The 18,665-nt window shown below is 42.1% G+C and overlaps 1 protein-coding gene across 2 annotated transcripts in view; it reads left to right on the top strand.

The window, feature by feature from the left end:
- The first annotated feature begins 5,759 nt into the window (after positions 1–5,759).
- The window catches only part of LHFPL1 (LHFPL tetraspan subfamily member 1), a 51,354-nt gene continuing 38,448 nt past the window's right edge, over positions 5,760–18,665 (top strand). Inside the window, exons 1-2 of one of the 2 annotated variants that reach the window (XM_032620597.1) lie at positions 5,760–5,863; positions 13,378–13,773. In XM_032620597.1, coding sequence (XP_032476488.1) covers positions 13,392–13,773 — 382 coding nt within the window. In that variant the 5' untranslated portion in view covers positions 5,760–5,863; positions 13,378–13,391. Of the gene's footprint in view, positions 5,864–13,322; positions 13,774–18,665 lie in introns of those variants that run through there. The other variant, XM_032620596.1, reaches the window with a different exon arrangement.

The following is an 18,665-nucleotide window of genomic DNA, read 5'->3' as shown; positions in this document are numbered from 1 at the left end:
CACTGAAACTCATAACCCCGTTAGATTATCCTTTGGGAAATGAATCAGGGTGGTTTAGAAAATCAGTTATGCTACCAGAGACCACTCTCCCACATGGTTTAGCCAACTGTGAAGATAGGGGTCTTAGTGCTAGGAAGGCTTCAAAGGACACTGATGGCTTTGTGGTAAGAGAGGTGAGGTCGAGAAGGACAGAGGAAATACTGTTGAGAGACTTGGGAGGAGACTGTTCTTTCAGCTGTGTGGACCATCATTTAGGACACTGCCCTAGGAATAGAATTCTAGTCAAACTTTGATTAATTGGAGCGTGAGAAAGTGGACCTTCTGTTCCTAGGCAAATCAATCTCATAATTAGTCAGTAGTGGGGTACCTTGAATGCAGGGGCCAAAAGGGAAATGAAAAGTGAAGTTTGGCTGTCGTAAATGCAAGATGATCTCCGAGAGAAGATGAAAGCTTTTGAGGAAGACCTAGGGCCTGGAAATGCTAATATTACAAATTTTTATACTTTAAAAGAAGACAGTTTCCAAATATAAATCAGATAATCCTTTAAACCACACAGTGTCTTCCCATTGCTCTGAGCTGGGCAGATCAGAAAGGCGGTCAAGGGTCAAAGACTGGTGAGGATAATGACTTAGACTAGGTCAAGGCAGCTTAAGTGATAAAGTAGTAAATCTCAGGCCTAAGTAATAAACCTCAGTTTACTACTAACAAATCTGTGAACAATAGTACATCAGAAACCCTGAGATAAAAATAGGAGATGATGGTCACTGTTTCCTTGTAGCTGCTCCTGTTTTCATAGAAGTATGTATGAAGTTGTGTGGTCTTAGCCATGGTACTTAAAAAGAAATCCTATAAATCCCTGCATGATCTGCCCTCTGCTTACCTCTCCAGCCTTACCTGGTACCACTCCTGCTTGGTTCACCCTGTTCCAGCCCTATTGGCCTTTCTGTTCCTTAACATGCCAAGATCCTCCCCTCCTCAGAGCCTTTGAATTTACAGTTTTCACCCAACTTCTTCCAGCTCTTCTCTTGCTTCTCATCCTTCAGCTTTTAAGCTCCAAGCCTCACCAGAGAAGCTTTCCCTAATTCCTCTATTTAAGGTAGGTCTCCCTCAACTTCATTACTCTATCAATATCACTATTTTTTAAATTACTCAATATTCATCACTGTCCATTATTATCATGTTTGTTTGTTCGTTTAATCTTTTGCATCTCTTTGAGTAGAATGTAAAAATCATAAGGGATCCTGTCTATCTTCTTAACTCTTGTGTTTCCAGCACCTAACACAGAGCCTGGCACATGTTAGCAATTAATAAGTAATTGTTGGCAGGTTGCCCTTCTCCAAGAGGGAAACAATCAGCATGGGAGATGGATCCTCCCCACCTAATATATAGGACTTTTGAAAATAAAAGTAAGACTCAAAAGAATTTCATTTAATATGTTGACAAATTTTCTCCTTTTTTTTTTTTTTTGCGGTACACGGGTCTCTCACTGTTGCGGCCTCTCCCGTTGCGGAGCACAGGCTCCGGACGCGCAGGCTCAGCGGCCATGGCTCACGGGCCCAGCCCCTCCGCGGCACGTGGGATCCTCCCGGACTGGGGCACGAACCCGCGTCCCCTGCATCGGCAGGCAGACTCTCGACCACTGTGCCACCAGGGAAGCCCCATATTTTTTCTTTTTGAAAGATGCTCATAGTGGCTAATAGAGTGTAATTTAGTTTAATTTACACTGCACAATTTGGACTAAAAATATGTTACATTTTAAAGTTTTTCTTTAAAAAGGGATTGCGATCTGTTTTTTTAATCTATTATAAATATAATAAGGATACTATCTCAAAAGTTGTTAAAGCAGGCAACAAGACCTATGAACAATTTATCTTTGCTTTACTTCTTAATAATACACACATTGCACTCTAAAGGCTTTAAGTTGGGGCAGCAAAATATTTTTGAAATGTTTCAGTGCCAGCTAACATAGTGTATAGAGAGTGAGGAGAAGTCTGTGTGCAACACATAAACAACTATAATAGCTATAGTATTTTGGTTAGTATTGTTTATAGCTTATAAATCTACACAAACCAAGACTGAAGTAATTCCTTGAATCTGAGTTCCAGTAGTGTGCTGGAATTGGATTGTACCAGCTCACGAGAGTAGACTGTGTGTATGTCTTCCCAACTCCATTTTCATTGACTTCAAGTTGGTAGCTTGAAATTGGCCATGGTGGGAGTATTTACAACACAGCGATCAGCAAATGCCACCAATCAGGGCTCTCTTGCTCCCCTGCCATGTGAAGCCAGTTATTAAATATTTACCTGCACACCACATCACATTAATAAGGTCATCCTCTGAGCTGAATAAGGACATTCACCAAAAGAGTTGTCAGTTCTAAGTTTTATACAAAAAAGAAATATATAAGTTTCATCTCTAGGTTTTCAGTCTAGAACTGAAACTATAGTATAAGCAAGGTGTACATTCCATATTCAACCTGCATGGGTGACAGGTCATAGAGTCTATGTGGTTTTAAATTTGTAAGCACATAGTGCAAATTCTCCAAAGTTCAAGGGCAATGGGACTCTGGAAATAAATGGTCCCTTCCTGTAAGACTAGAACAAAACATAGAGCCATATTAATAAGAAAGTTTAAAAAAAAACAAAAACAAGTAGCCCCCAAAGAAGAAGCAGCTCTGACAAAAGAGGAATAAATAAGTTAAGTTATATGCTAATAAGTATGAGGTTTGTTTTTGGGGTGATGAGAATGTTCTGGAATTAGATAGTGGTGCTGGAGTGTACAACTTTGTGAATATACTAAGAAAACCATATTCTATACTTTAAAAGGGTGAACCTCATGGTATGTGACTTATATCTCAATAAAATGGTCAGTTAAAAAAACTTAAGGCATATTGGAGAAACACATAAACACAGGTTCAAAGGATAGTCAGTTAACAGAGAAATACATTTTCACAAGCTTACCGAATATTTGGCTTATACTGGTCTCTAGTGCATTGTTAACTTCACAGATTCTAAAGGACTGGCAAGGGTTGACTGGCACCTTAACAAAGCTGAAAGCAAACAGCACTTTTCTTTATTTCACTTTCCCTTCCTCCTTTTTCAATGCCTTTCTCATAACAATTAACTTAATGTCTCTACTATAATCTATCGGTGTGGGTCTAAACCAGTGGTCAGCATTTTTTGTGTGTGTGTAAATAGCTAAAGAGTAAATATTTTAGGCTTTGCGGAGCATAAGATCTTTGTCACAACTATTCAACTTGGAGTTGTAGTATGAAAACAGCCATAGATGATACATAAATGAATAAGTTGTGACTCTATGCCAATAAAACTATAAAAACAGGCAGCCTATTGGATTTGGTGCATAGCACAGGCTCTGGCTTGCTGACCCCTTGTCTAGACTGCAAAATGTCGTGGGAGTGTTGATTTTGCTTGGGAAATTCTACTGTATAGAGCAGTGTTTTGCGAACTAGGAGTGGGGGGTAGGGATATGTATCAGAATCACCTATCACCATATCTTGTCTTTGCAGGATCTCTTATTCCATACTGATCAAAGGCAGAATGTAGGTATTCCCTGGGTCCTTGACCAATGCCTATTTTAGCATTATTAAAATATTATATATCATCCTATCCCCTAAATAAATAACAAGAAGTGTTCCCTTCTCAATCCTTCCCATATGATCTTCTGGAAGCAGGGCTGAAAAGCATTTTTAGATGAAGATATATCAAGAGCCACAAGATACCAGCAATTTTTTTCTGAGACCACTATCAACTGTTAAATTAACAGAAAGCAAAACATTATCCAATAAATTTGATCATTATTTAGCATACATTTAAGTTTCCATAGTATTTACTTAAGGAAACTGGAGGCACAGGGAAAAGAGGATAAAAAGAGGTAAGTAAAAATGAGCTCTTAGAGTTGCAAATAGGGGTCAGTTACCCAAATGTCAGGTGTAGCCACTAAGCAAAAGGCAATATTTATCAGTGCATAGAGTGGAATCACTATCTTTCTGATGACAAAATTTTCATCCATGTTTCACACACAGTTATTATGTGTCTGTTAATACTGACTTATTTTTAATGAGAGAGGGTCTAGCATTTCTACTTTTTTTTTTTTTTCTTTTGCGGTACACGGGCCTCTCACTGTTGTGGTCTCTCCCGCTGCGGAACTCAGGTTCCGGACGCGCAGGCTCGGCGGCCATGGTTCACGGGCCCAGCCGCTCCGCGGCATGTGGGATTTTCGCGGACCGGGGCATGAACCCGTGTCCCCTGCATCGGCAGGCAGACTCTCAACCACTGCGCCACCAGGGAAGCCCGTAGCATTTCTTTTTATATAGCCCTATATCTGAAGCCGTCGTTCTTAAGGGGACACGATCAGAGAGATTATAAAACTTATCTCGGGAGCTTATATTGCTGAAAGTCCGACATTCCACCTATGGGGTCATCTCTTCCTCCCCCAGAAACGGACATAGTAAGCCATTATTACAGATGGGAATGTGGTTTATCAGTGTGTTGGAGCAGAAAAAAATGGTTAGAAACTACTGATGGAAAGTAGGCATAGAAGAATATAAGGCTTTATCACTGATAAAAGAGAGGATGCCCGCAGGAAAAAACTTCAGCAACTGTATTAAATTATCAGGGTACAATGAATGTGCTAAACTGCTGGTTCATTTACTCTCATATTTTGAATTGTTACCACTAAATGCTAGATAACAAACCTGATAACCTTCATTGCATTCTGAGAAGGCAAGTGGACCATTATGGAAGCAAAGATGTTTTGGATCAGTCTAGTATGCTCTATTAAGTTGTTAACTACCATTCCTTCTTCTAACTCATTTTGTTCAGCAAAGTTCCCTGTTCACAAGGCAACTCAGAGGCAAAATGAGACATATATGCAAAAAATTAATACAAGGTAGAAGGTAATAAGTTTACCAAAACAAATATGGAGTGCCAGGGACATTATAGGTGGGAGAGATGACATCAGGTTGGAGCAGAGTGTTAGGCAAAGCTCCACTAATCTCCAGTCTTCTCAGTTCTTTTCTCAAACACAAAAACAGTTATTGGTGCTTTGGGATAAGTTAGACACTGACTTTTGGTAGTACTGTTATTTTTTAAAAGGTATTGTTAAGCTTTTCCAATGTGTGATTTTAAGTTTCTGATATGTAAACTTGTCATATCTTTGAGCCATAGGTTGCTCTGTGGGAGCACCTTCCCTATCACATAGTGGAAATCAGTTTGGGAAAAAGAGGTTATTCTGTCTTACTCCCTTCAGGCATGTGTCTTCTGAGTTGTTTCCAGCCACATTAGGTGCTACCTAATATACATGGTGAGATTATTTAGGGCTTTGAAAGTTAGGGAGACCCTAATATACCTAGTATACATGGTGAGATTATTTAGGACTTTGAAAGTTAGGGAGATCCTAATATACCTAATATACATGGTGAGATTATTTAGGGCTTTGGAAGTTAGGGAGAACCTCTATTCCTCAGCAGGCATTTGGGTAACAGGTGAGGAAGTGAGATAGATATGCAGTTCAAGTGTGGGCAGGCACACACACACACACTCACACACTCACACACAGCTAACGTGGCAGCTGTGAGGATGGAGGTGGAGGGCTCAGTGCCCGCTAAGCTACTTCAAGTACCTGCATGTCTGAGGCTGACTTTGAAGCCTCCAGCGTGTTTGGAGTTAATTCCCATTAGGTTGGACTCCGCCCCTCTCTCCCAAAGGTAAAGCAAGATTTTCAGGCATCACTGTAAAGAGCAGCTGGGATTCCCATCCCCTTCTGACAAGCTGTAAGGAGAAGTTGTTTCTCAGATTTGAGTCCGAAGAGAGGAAACAAGTCAATCAGCCTTCGTGGTCAGAAGGTAAATTTGCAACTTGGGCCAAATGCAATTGAAACAGCTGGATAAGAAACTGTTTGCTCTCCCCTTGCTCAACCCCCCCTTCTCCCCTTCCTTTCTCAGGCTTCCTGTCCTTTCATCTCACAGCTCAGAGAATCTGTTTTCTTCCCAAAGGCAGCCTGGTGCATTTTTACTTCCTCAAGTCTGTTGTTTGCACAGAGACTAAGAGGAATCAGGGCTGAATTCCTATTTCATGCTGACATGGTGTGAAGACCTAAGGGTTAAATGCTAGTTGGTTTCCCCAGGAGAGTTGGTAATTTGAGGAGAGGAAGTCCATGTCTCTGGGAGTGGAGGGAAGGATTTTGTTCTGACCTATCTATTGAAATAAAAGTGGATTGGGTTTGCTGATATGCTGGATTGATCTCTTAGACTTGCCTAAATTGGGGTTATGGTACTAAAATGGGGTGCTGGGGTTAAACTGAAATGCAGATGTTAAAGTGAGTTGGGCTGGAAATAAAAGATTGCATTAGCTCAGTAAATATTTGAGTTCCTACTGTGTGCCAAAGCATAATGATTTCCAGAAAAACCTGAAATAGTTTAACTGTAAATCCATTCTTGAAAGGGACACTGGGCCAAATGATTCTGTTTTGTGGTGGGAAACAGAAAACAGAAAGAAGTTTAGGGGTGAGGAGAAATCACTGAAAGACTGGTTAGCAGAGAAAGGGGAGAGGTATGATATTCTACTTCTTGGGTGACTTTGAGTCTTCTCTATTACTTATGGGAGAATGGAGTCTTCTCTGATAGGTGGGGGAATGAACACCTATCCTGGTGTTAGGTATACGTAGCACAGATGTTACTTCACTTGAACTTTATGTTCCATCATCTCCATTTTATAGATGAAACTAAAACTCAGAGGTTTTAATTGATCCTTTCAAGTTCATATAACCTGCAAGGGGCAGACCTTAGGACCCTATCCCAGATCTGGATTCTAAAATCTGGACTCTTGTCCATTAAAAGAGTATTTCTCAATCATTAATTTCCATCAGAATCAATTGAGGATTTTTGAAAAATGCAAATCCCATAAAATTTAATTCAGTGAATCCTAAAAGGATGTCACAGTCTGCATTTTGGACAAGCATCGAAGGTGATTCTGATGCAGAGGCGTTAGGGACCCCATTTTGAAAAACACCCTTCATATGCCAGGCTGCCTCTCATGTCTGCTGAAGTGAGAGGAGAAGCCTTCAGCCCACCTTCTTCCTACACTGGCCAGATTCACTGAATGGGGGAGGTTGGCTATCGTGGCATTTTATTCACTATTGAGGCCATGGGTAGAGGGACTCCTGGGCAACAATAGCAGGCCTGGGGCTATGTGTGAGGAAATGCTTTACCAGTTAGTCCATTGTTGATAGGACTTAACAGTGTCTTGCCAGAGCAGGCTGGTTGGAGTAGTGAGATAGGACTCCTAGCCAATCAATTGCTCACTAAAGGTGGTGGCATCGTTCCAGACAGAATAAGAACTGGGGTGAAGATCTCTAATTGATATGCCACTTTCCAAAGCAGAAGACAAGACAGAGAGCTCAGTGAGCAGTATTTTTTTTTAATTTACAAAGAAGGGAGAAGCTCATATGAAATTTAGGGAAATCATTCCAATTCCCACCTTTCTAACCTCAGACCCAGGAGAAGGGGAATAGCCCAGGACTTGACATGGAGGTTCTTTTTATGGGCTCTGTCTCGGCCTGGCCAACTTGATTATTTAGAATTGGCCTTCTAGGTTGTCGATGACTTGGTTGGTCCTGTCTCTGCACTCACTCCCTGGCTTCCTGCCTCCTCGTGCCTTACCTGCTTGTGGACATCTTCACCTCAGGATGGAGCAATGCAAATAAATAAATAAACCAACCCAACACAGCTAGTTTTGCTAGTCTTTCTACCCCAGACTAAAAGAGGATGGAAGGAGGGAGAAGGCTTAGAAAGACAATCAGCAAGCAAGAAAGCTGAGGATTTGACAGACAAGACTTAGACTGAAAGCAAGGTCTTCTTAAGCATAGAGTAGAATGGTGGGTGCCAGGGGCTGGAGGGAGGGGGAACGAGGAGTTGTTTCTCAATAGGTTTACATTTCAATTATGCTACATGAATAACTTCTAGAGATCTTCTGTACAACTTTGCACCTATAGTTAACAATATGCACTTCAAAATTCATTATGAGGATAGATCTCATGTTAAGTGTTCTTAGCACACACACAAACCCACTAAACAATACAAGGAACTTTTTGACGTTTACGAATATATTTAGTACCTTGACTGTGATGATGGTGTTACAGATGTAGGCATATGTCCAAACTCAGAGAGATGTATACATTGAATATGTACAAGTTTTCATATATCAATTATACCTCAATAAAGCTTACAAAAAGTGAGGTCTTCTTCAAGTCACCGGGATGCAAATGGGAAACAAAGTTCTGGGAGTAGATAAATCATGAGATGATTTCAGGCACAGGAGAACCTGAAGACACTCCCATTGTGGAGATGTACAGAGGAGGAGAAACTTCTGGGGAACTCAGGTGGCAGAAAATAAAGAGAGAAATGTTTGGGAAGTGGTCGTAGATTCTTTTTGAGGCTGCGTCTGAATCAGAAAGATCTAGAATGGTCAGGTTGCTTATATATCCCATTTGATACAATGGCGAGACATTTCTCTGGAGTAGGACTCTATTTACCCACTGGAACCATATGCCTGTGCATATTGCTTATTTCCTAAAGTCTCAACACTGAGCGTGATGTATCTGTAAAAGAGTTGGCAGGTAGGCTATGCGCACAGCCTAGGGGCGTGAGGAGAAAGTCCGTTCATATTCCTTTGCCAACAAAGCTGCTCTTCACAAAGCAGTCCAAAACCGGTAGTGTTGCAGTCACATTCTCCTCAGGAGATGCAAGTCAGAGACTCCCTTTCTGACCACTTCATATGCTGGTCATTAACTCGTTGGCTTCTTTACCTGGACCCTGTTAGCCAAGATAGCGCTGTCCTTAACCCAGAAATTGTATGACAAGCTTGAGTGGGAACAAAAGGATTTGAGTCTTTTTCTGTGGGGACTGGGGAGGAAGTAAGGTATTGGAATAATTTGGTTTGTTTTTCTCCACCAAGAAAAATATAAGAGCAATGTTTCCAGTTTCACTGATACTAACTAAGTGCCCACATATGAGTAGGTACGCATGGGAGTGAAAAGGTGAGAACAAATGATTACAGTCTTGGCAACGAGACACCACAGGGAGAGGTGGAGTGCTCATTTGGGGAGAAAAAGTCTAAAGGTAAGCTACCAGCAATCTGAATTAATCTGTGTTGACGAAGGGCTCTCGTCTGGAGGACAGTGGCCAAGCTGTTCTCTATTCCCTCTGAGGCCCCGACCAAAGGAATTGGCCTTAAGTTGCACCAGAAAACGGTTTAAAATGAGATGTAACAAATGATTTATTGACAGTGAGAATTATCAAGCTACTGAGAAAAATTGTAGAGTTCTCTTCTCTAGAGTTCTTTGAAAGCAATATAGATAACTGTTTGACGTGTATGGCTTAGGTGGGTTTCCTGCACCTTACAGGTTGAAATGACCTCTATCCATGAGTCTGTGTTAGAATGACCACTGTTTCTTTACCACTAGTCTTTAGTAAAAACAACAAATTTAGAACAGACCTCATACTTCTACCCTGGTCATTATAACTTTCTAGCCACACTCACTGCATCTCATACAACTGCTCTCAGAAACAGGCATGTGACCCATTTAGGAGATAGAGCAACTAAGGGTGAGGGACCATGTAACCAAAGGGAGGGGGTCAATAGCAATCCTATCAATACCTGGTTACTGGACCACTTAGCAGGAACACCAGGGTGAGTTCTTGGTTTCTGAAATCCAGTGTGGCTCTGTGGCTAGGCATTCCAAGACAGGGAAACAAAGCGATTGCTACATGAAATACACAAGAGGAATAGATAGAGTGAAGTATAGCATTGTGTGTGACTTTTATTAATGTGAATGTAAAGAGACTTGGATAGCCCCTGGGAATGAACTTGGATTGCTTTGGAGGGCTGTCATGAAGGGAGGTTACTCCATTGCAGGTGGCGCAGTAACTCAAAGCATTTGCGTGAATGCACTTCCCTGTCTGTACATGTGAACATGTAGCAATGTACATGCAGACTCCACATGGCCCATTGCCTCCTTATCTGGCCACAGGCGAAGCTGGGCTGGGGCTTATTTTGTGAGCAGAAAATATTGAGCAACTGGATTCCTGACCTCTCTTGTCTACATGAAGTCAAGCCTATGATTCAGAAAGGTTTACCTTCAAAATATAGATTTCATCTCTCCATTATTTAATTCCATGGTCACTTTTAACCTTATATTGTTTAGGTCCTGGAGAAATAACATGAGAAAATTATCTGTGGCAGTGATTCTCAACCTGCTGTCCATGGATAGTGCTGACTCTCCACACTTCTAGTCCTAAAGAGAATGACTAACCCATCCAAGTTTGGGACTTTCCTAGTTTCATCCTTGACAGTCCCACATCCTTCAGTCCCAAGTGAACTAGCATGGTTGGACACCCTCATTCTAAATGAAATAAGGACAATGAGTTTTTCCTGAAGTTGAAAGTATTTAAATTCTGAAGGCCAATGAGTTTTTCTAAAGCTAAACCTATTTTATTTAAAAGGAATTTTGTAATCCTGCCTTCCTACCTCTTGGCTTCAAAATGCCATTTTTTAAAAATGAAATTATGGTAACAGTGGTTGGCAGTCTTGTAGTTTTTTAAACATCCTGCTTTGTCACAGATGGTGATAACCTTACGTCAGAAGCCCTCCTCCTATTTTAGTATAGTTGTAGGTACCACTCACTGATATGGTCCCTTTCTCTGCCTTAAGCTCTCTGCCCTTCTACTGGCTGTCATACTGGTACTTCTGATCTCAGGGTGATGACATTTGTGGGGGACATATGGGGTTCGTTCTGACTACAAACTTGAAACAGTGAATACCCGGGTCCTAACGGTTACATGCTGCTTAGAGAAAGTGGCCTTCCTCCTACCTTCCCTGTCCTTCCCCTTTAATTCTTTTGCCATCCTTAAACAGTTTTGGCATCATGGGTGGGAAACCACGGAGGCTTTTCAGTGAAACAGTTTTGGGGTGATGAGGAAGAATATGGGGGAAAATTGCAGATGAAGGAGAAGTGGGAAATTATGGCTCTGCCATCGAATCACTGTGTAACCTTGGGCAAGTCACTTAGCTTTCTGACCCTCAATTTGCTCATTTGTAAACTGGGGGTACTATTCATACCTTTCTTACCAACCTAAGAAGATTGTTGGGCAGGGCACATGAAATAATGGACTTGGAAGGGAATATGATGCTACAGCCAGCAGCTGTTTATCAGCTTGTTTCCTCTCATCCTCTGGCCTGGGCTTCTTCACGAAGAAGTAAGTTCATAAAAGAGGGCTGCTTGCATTTTCCATAATCTTACATGCTCTAATATAGCAAGCAGAGGCATTGCCTCATTGCGTCCAAGCGTACCTGCTTTCTAACAGCAATTACTCAAAACTAGTTCCACTTCTCCTCCTGTTGGCTTTCAATCCCTCATCACATCTTTCTCTCATTCCCTCCACTCCCAGGCATAAAACCTCATTCCCTGGGGCCCAGCTCAGGGCACTCTCTCCCCAAAGCCCTAACATTCCAAAGTAAGCACCTACAATTTACGACCTCTGCTCCCTTCCTGCACGAAACACATAGCACACAATACGTATGTATCAGGAGGGGAATTGTGGTGGAGTGAAAAAAGAGCATTATACGAAGAATCAAATAACTGGGCTCTAGTCCGGCCAGTGTACTTCACTAGTTCTTTACCCTTGAGTAAATCATTTCCTCTCCGTATTTCCATCTGTAAAGTGATAGGGCAGGGGGGGTGATTAGCACTGTGTAGTACAAAAGTACTGACCTAGGAATCTGCAGATTGGGTCTCTTATTCCAGTGTGGCTGCTTGCTAACTTATTCTGCGACTTGGGGAAAATTATTTCCCGCTTTACAAGGGTGTATTTCCCCATGTGTAAAACAAGAAGGTTGAATTAGGTGATTCATTAAGATCCCTGCCAGCCTGGAAATTGGATGCTTCTATAAAATGGGTTTCATTAAACAAATATGGATTGCAGTGCCCGCTCTGTGCCAGGTACTGTTTGATGATGGTTATGACAGAGCTCATGGCTGGACAAGGTCCTTGAGACCCTGAGTACAACTGCTGCTTGCACCTGACAATGTCCCAAACTGGCAATATAGCCAGTTCCTGTAATTCCCGTGCATTCAGTCCCCCACCGCTGAACCCCTCTCCCACCACCTGTAACTTTACGCAGTGGTGATGAATCATGGAGAAGTGTCTGAAACAAACTCCACCGTCTGCTTGCTGGAGATGTTCACAGTGCTGTCAGCAAGCTTCAGTGTGGTCTCTGGCTGCCCTCGTTGAGAAACAGGCCAGAAAGCAATGGCAGATTAATGGAGTTGGGAGGGAAGTGGTGGATTTTTGACAGAGGGGTCTGTGAAAACCATCTGTGAGCTGGGCTAAGGAGATTAGATCTAAAAAGGCTCTCACTGTCTTGAATCTGAGATGACTTGTTCCAAAAGGCACCTTGAAATGCCCTTATAGCTATAGATCTCTGTTCCTGATGCCAGGCAGGGGGTACCTGATCCATTTCAGAGAGATGAGATGCTTTCTTAACTTTATTCGGCAAAGGACCAGGCAGGTTTTCTTAGTAGATAGCCTAGTGTTAGACAACCCTCACTGGTTGGAAAGGTGCCTCTCATTTTGATTTTGGGAAAAAGTGACTGGACAGTGCTCACTCAGTGATAAGCAAAGGGTATGAGGCTAGGCACCCCTTATTTTATTTACCCATTTTAACCTAGCTGATGTAGTACTGTGAAAGCCCACATTAATGCTCTCCTGGACATCCTACCAAGGTCAAATGGGCACATCCTCTAACTCCATGGTGAGCTCTCCTTCTCTCTTCTCCCTTGGAGTAGAGGCAGGCCCTGTGAGTTATCTTCCTTCTTTCTTAACTATCTGAAAACAACTTGGTTCCTGGCCTTCTTGAGATATTGCCTCCTTCCAGGCCTTCAGGTCAACAAGGCCATTCCACCAGAAGTTGGGGGCTCTCCAGAGAGCCTTGGTTTGATTCAGACTTCCCTCCTGTCACTTGTTCCATGCTGGATGTCAAGAGCTAAAAGCTGTCTGCTCGGGCTGCATTGGAGTGGGCAGAACAGTCACTAATTCAGTTCTACACTTATTCCATGGCAGCCTAGAGACCATAGAACTCTGAATCAGGCGGAAGGAAGGGAAGATGGGAAAAGTGCTGGAGAGCAGAATCCCATAGGGACCCAAATGGTCCTTGAGACAATAATCTTATCCAGAAGTAGGGGCCAAGAAGCACATGACTGAGCCCCAGGACTGGCCAGGCAGATGAAAACTAAGCCAATGGAGCCTACATGATAACTTTCTACATTTGGTGCTGTGACCCAACTCATCTCCCTATCCCCACAGAGAAACCTGGGACCATGCAGAGCAGCCTGACCCTGGCGGGGACCCTCTGGGCCTTCCTGTCCCTTGTTACCGCTGTGGCCAGTTCTACCAGTTACTTCCTGCCTTACTGGCTCTTTGGATCCCAGCTGGGGAAGCCAGTGTCATTCAGCACATTTCGGAGGTGCAACTACCCTGTGAGGGGAGAGGGGCAGAGTCTGATCATGGTGGAAGAGTGTGGGCGCTATGCCAGCTTCAATGCCATCCCAAGCCTGGCCTGGCAGATGTGCACAGTAGTGACAGGTGCCGGCTGTGCTCTGCTGCTCCTGGTGGCACTGGCTGCTGTCCTAGGCTGCTGCATGGAGGAACTCATCTCCAGAATGATGGGACGTTACATGGGAGCCGCACAGTTCGTGGGAGGTAAGACGGTGTTCCTGGGATTGGGTAGGTTGGGGAGCTTTGCAGGGCTGTGGGTAGTGGGGATGTTGTTTCATGGGGAAATCCACTCTCAGCTTCTCCCCTTTGTCCATCTCTAGGGCTATGAATGGGGACTCGTTTGAAACACCTAGCCTGGGACTCCCCAAAGTGCAATCTACATCAGGGTTTTATTCTCAGCAAGATTGGCTAGTAGGCAGAGTTGATATCTGGTTTTTTTAGCCCTGATTTTCATCACCTTCTTCTCCTTGCAGAGTGCCCATTGAAGAATATTATCCAGGTCTGCTTTCCAGGGGCAGCAACTTATACTCTAGTATTACTGCTCCAAAATAAACTTGACCTCTAAGATCCCTGATCTCTGGTAGTTATCTCAGAGGACAGTGATCTGATAGACACATACACCCAGGTGTTAATTACTAATAAGAATTTAATGTACAGTCCTCACCAAAAAATACATCTCTAATAGTGAAATGCTAGGTACCAGGCAGACTTCAGGTGACTGCTTATTTGACAGCATCTAAGGCTAGCCCTGTCTAGTAGCCATTAACAGACTATCCAGGCTTCCTATGGCCCTGACGCACCCTACTTAGCTTTTCCCTCATTCAGCCTCCCCCTAAACTTAATGCAGGAGACCTGGATGCTGGCAGTGTGTGGATGGGCTAGGAAAGAGCAAAATGCAAAAATGGCAGACTGTAGGAAAGCAAGGGGAGCAGTTTAATCTGAACGGAGAAGAAAAAGCAAGTTTAAGACAGACAGGCAAATGTGTGTGTGAATATGTGAGCTATTTTTTACACCTAGTTGCGGCAGTGGAAAAAAGCGCTGGTAGAACCTATTGCTGAAGTTTATTGCTGTTGTTCCTAAAGTTGTAGAATCATTATTCATTATCACTGTCATCTCCTTAGCAGCACAGTGTGGGTGCCTGGAGCCAGGAAACTTGGATCCCACTTCTGGCTCTTTCACTAAGTTGCCCTGTGGCTGTAAGCAAATGACAGTGGCCTCTCTCTTGTTCACTTCCTTTCTTTCCTTAAATTTGTTCATTGGCAAGATAACCCAGATCCTAATTTTCTTTCTTCTCTCCAATGACTGCATTTATGTGGCCTTGGGGTGAGATGTTAGTGATGAGCTAAGACAGGGCTTCTCAACAGGGGCTGATTTCTTACATACCTCATCCCCCACCAGGGGACATTTGGTAAGGTCTTTGACTTGTTTTTGGTTATCAAAAATTGGGGAGGGTGCTACTGACAATCAGTGGATAAAGGTGAGGAATGCTGTTAAATATCCCACGATGCACAAGAACAAGACAGCTGACCACTCCCCAAAACAAAGAAGTATCTGGTCCCAAATGTCAGTGGTGCCAAGGTTGAGAAACACTGAGCTAAGCTATCATGATTTCCTGGCCTTCTTAGGAAAAGCACCAGATTCTCTTTGCTGTGCCAGTTAAGGTGATGTTTCCTGTTTCCCTCTTTCCTTAGACTCATTGTGCAAAGTTTGTTTTGTTTTGTTTTTTACATCTTTATTGGAGTAAAATTGCTTTACAATGGTGTGTTAGTTGCTGCTTTATAACAAAGTGACTCAGTTATACATATACAGATGTTCCCATATCTCTTCCCTCTTGCATCTCCCTCCCTCCCACCCTCCCTATCCCACCCCTCTAGGTGGTCACAAAGCACTGAGCTAATCTCCCTGTACTATGCGGCTGCTTCCCACTAGCTATCTATTTTACGTTTGGTAGTGTATATATGTCCATGCCACTCTCTCGCTTTGTCATGGCTTACCTTTCCCCCTCCCCATATCCTCAAGTCCATTCTCTAGTAGGTCTGTGTCTTTATTCCCATCTTACCCCTAGGTTATTCATGACAATTTTTTTTCTTAGATTCCATATATATGTGTTAGCATATGGTATTTGTCTTTCTTTTTCTGACTTACTTCACTCTGTATGACAGACTCTAGGTCCATCCACCTCACTACAAATAACTCAATTTCGTTTCTTTTTATGGCTGAATAATACTCCATTGTATATATGTGCCACATGTTCTTTATCCATTCATCCGATGATGGACACTTAGGTTGCTTCCAGCTCCTGGCGATTGTAAATAGAGCTGCAATGAACATTTTGGTAGATGACTTTTTTTTGAATTATGGTTTTCTCAGGATATATGCCCAGTAGTGGGATTGCTGGCTCGTATGGTAGTTCTATTTTTAGTTTTTTAAGGAACCTCCATAGTGGCTGTACCAATTCACATTCCCACCAGCAGTACAAGAGTGTTCCCTTTTCTCCACACCCTCTCCAGCATTTATTTTGTCTATATTTTTTGATGATGGCCATTCTGACCGGTGTGAGATGATATCTCACTGTAGTTTTGATTTGCATTTCTCTAATGATTAATGACGTTGACCATTTTTTCATGTGTTTGTTGGCAATCTGCATATCTTCTTTGGAGAAGTGTCTATTTAGGTCTTCTGCCCATTTTTGGATTGGGTTGTTTGTTTTTTTGTTATTGAGCCACATGAGCTGCTTGTAAATTTTGGAGATTAATCCTTTGTCAGTTGTTTCATTTGCAAATATTTTCTCCCATTCTGAGGGTTGTCTTTTGGTCTTGTTTATGGTTTCCTTTGCAGTGCAAAAGCTTTTAAGTTTCATTAGGTCCCATTTGTTTATTTTTGGTTTTATTTCCATTTCTCTAGGAGGTGGGTCAAAATGGATCTTGCTGTGATTTATGTCATAGAGTCTTCTGCTTCTGTTTTCCTATAAGAGTTTGATAGTTTCTGGCCTTACATTTAGTTCTTTAATCCATTTTGAGCTTATTTTTGTGTATGGTGTTAGGGAGTGATCTAATCTCATACTTTTACATGTACCTGTCCAGTTTTCCCAGCACCACTTATGGAAGAGTCTGTCCTTTCTCCACTGTACATTCCTGCCTCCTTTATCAAAGATAAGGTGACCATATGTGCATGGGTTTATCTCTGGGCTTTCTATCCTGTTCCATTGATCTATCTTTCTGTTTTTGTGCCAGTACCATACTGTCTTGATTACTGTAGCTTTGTAGTATAGTCCGAAGTCAGGGAGCCTGATTCCTCCAGCTCCATTTTTTGTTCTCAAGATTGCTTTGGCTATTCGGGGTCTTTTGTGTTTCCATACAAATTGTGAAATTTTTTGTTCTCATTCTGTGGAAAATGCCAGTAGTAGTTTGATAGGATTGCATTGAATCTGTAGATTGCTTTGGGTAGTAGAGTCATTTTTACAATGTTGATTCTTCCAATCCAAGAACATGGTATATCTCTCCATCTATTTGTATCATCTTTAATTTTTTTCATCAGTGTCTTATAATTTTCTGCATACAGGTCTTTTGTCTCCCTAGGTAGGTTTATTCCTAGATATTTTATTCTTTTTGTTGCAGTGGTAAATGGGAGTGTTTTCTTAATTTCACTTTCAGATTTTTCATCATTAGTGTATAGGAATGCCAGAGATTTCTGTGCATTAATTTTGTATCGTGCTATTTTACCAAATTCATTGATGAGCTCTAGTAGTTTTCTGGTAGCATCCTTAGGATTCTCTATGTATAGTATCATGTCATCTGCAAACAGTGACAGCTTTACTTCTTCTTTTCTGATTGGGATTCCTTTTATTTCCTTTTCTTCTCTGATTGCTGTGGCTAAAACTTCCAAAACTATGTTGAATAACAGTGGTGAGAGTGGGCAACCTTGTCTTGTTCCTGATCTTAGTGGAAATGCTTTCAGTTTTTCACCATTGAGGACGATGTTGGCTGTGGGTTTGTCATATATGGCCTTTATTATGTTGAGGAAAGCTCCCTCTATGCCTACTTTCTGCAGGGTTTTTTATCATAAATGGGTGTTGAATTTTGTCAAAAGCTTTCTCTGCATCTATTGAGATGATCATATGGTTTTTCTCCTATTTGAATTCACATTCTAACCTCCCTTATTTCTGAATTTTCCCACTCTTTAGCTACTAATGATTTTCTGGCCACATTGGAAAGTCATTGGATTAATTTCTCTCTTCCGCTTCAAAACCATGGTACAGAACCAGTTATTAAGGCTGGTTTAAGCCTATGACTTTATCTCCCTTTGGGGGCTCCACAGGTATTACAAATGAACCTTAAGTCGGCTCACCTTTCACCTGCATTCTTGGGCTTACTATGGCTAGCTCGGTACTTCTATGGGCACATTATTTCAGGAAGTGACACTTAGCTGGCAGGTGAAAGGGGTGCTCCTTACAACTCATATTTATAGCCCCAGAGCCCAGTTCAGTGCCTGGCATAGAGCAGGTATTCAGTAATGGTAGAAAGAATGAACATGTGGTTAAGGCAATGTTAGTGTATTTTGGGATAAGTTGGGCATGCGAAAGCTGGGTTCATTCACATCCTTTGCTTTTTTTCCAGGCTTCCATTCAAAGGTATTAGCACCCTGAGTTCTCTTCTCTTCTGACTTGAGAGTGATAACTTAGCTTCACTTGCTTTTCTAAGAATTTCCAGCAGAGGGTGAACAGGGACTAACTGTTAGGAATCAGAACGTCAGTAGCAATAGCCTCCATCTGACTCCAAGCATTAACACTGGCTCCTACACCCACCTTGCCTCCTATCTTAGGCTTGAGTGAGACTTTCACAAAATGTTTATGGTTCTCCATATAATACATTTTGGTTGATCTCACTTTCTAGGTCCAGAAACTCAAAGGAAATTGTTGAAGGGAGATGTGGGTAGGTAATGGAGATTTAGACACTCATGGACTGAGTGGGGGAGAGCTTTAATTGAGCAGCAGATATAATACAGGGGCAATAGAAACATCAGTATCATGTTAATCTCATATGATTCTGCTATTTTATATTCCCCATCAACCATTGCTCATAGGAACATAGTCACAG

The sequence above is a fragment of the Phocoena sinus genome, chromosome X, assembly GCF_008692025.1.
Source record: "Phocoena sinus isolate mPhoSin1 chromosome X, mPhoSin1.pri, whole genome shotgun sequence".
In the NCBI taxonomy this organism is placed as follows: Eukaryota; Metazoa; Chordata; class Mammalia; order Artiodactyla; family Phocoenidae; genus Phocoena; species Phocoena sinus.
Note: the sequence above shows the minus strand (reverse complement) of the source record. Positions and strands in the feature narration are given on the sequence as shown.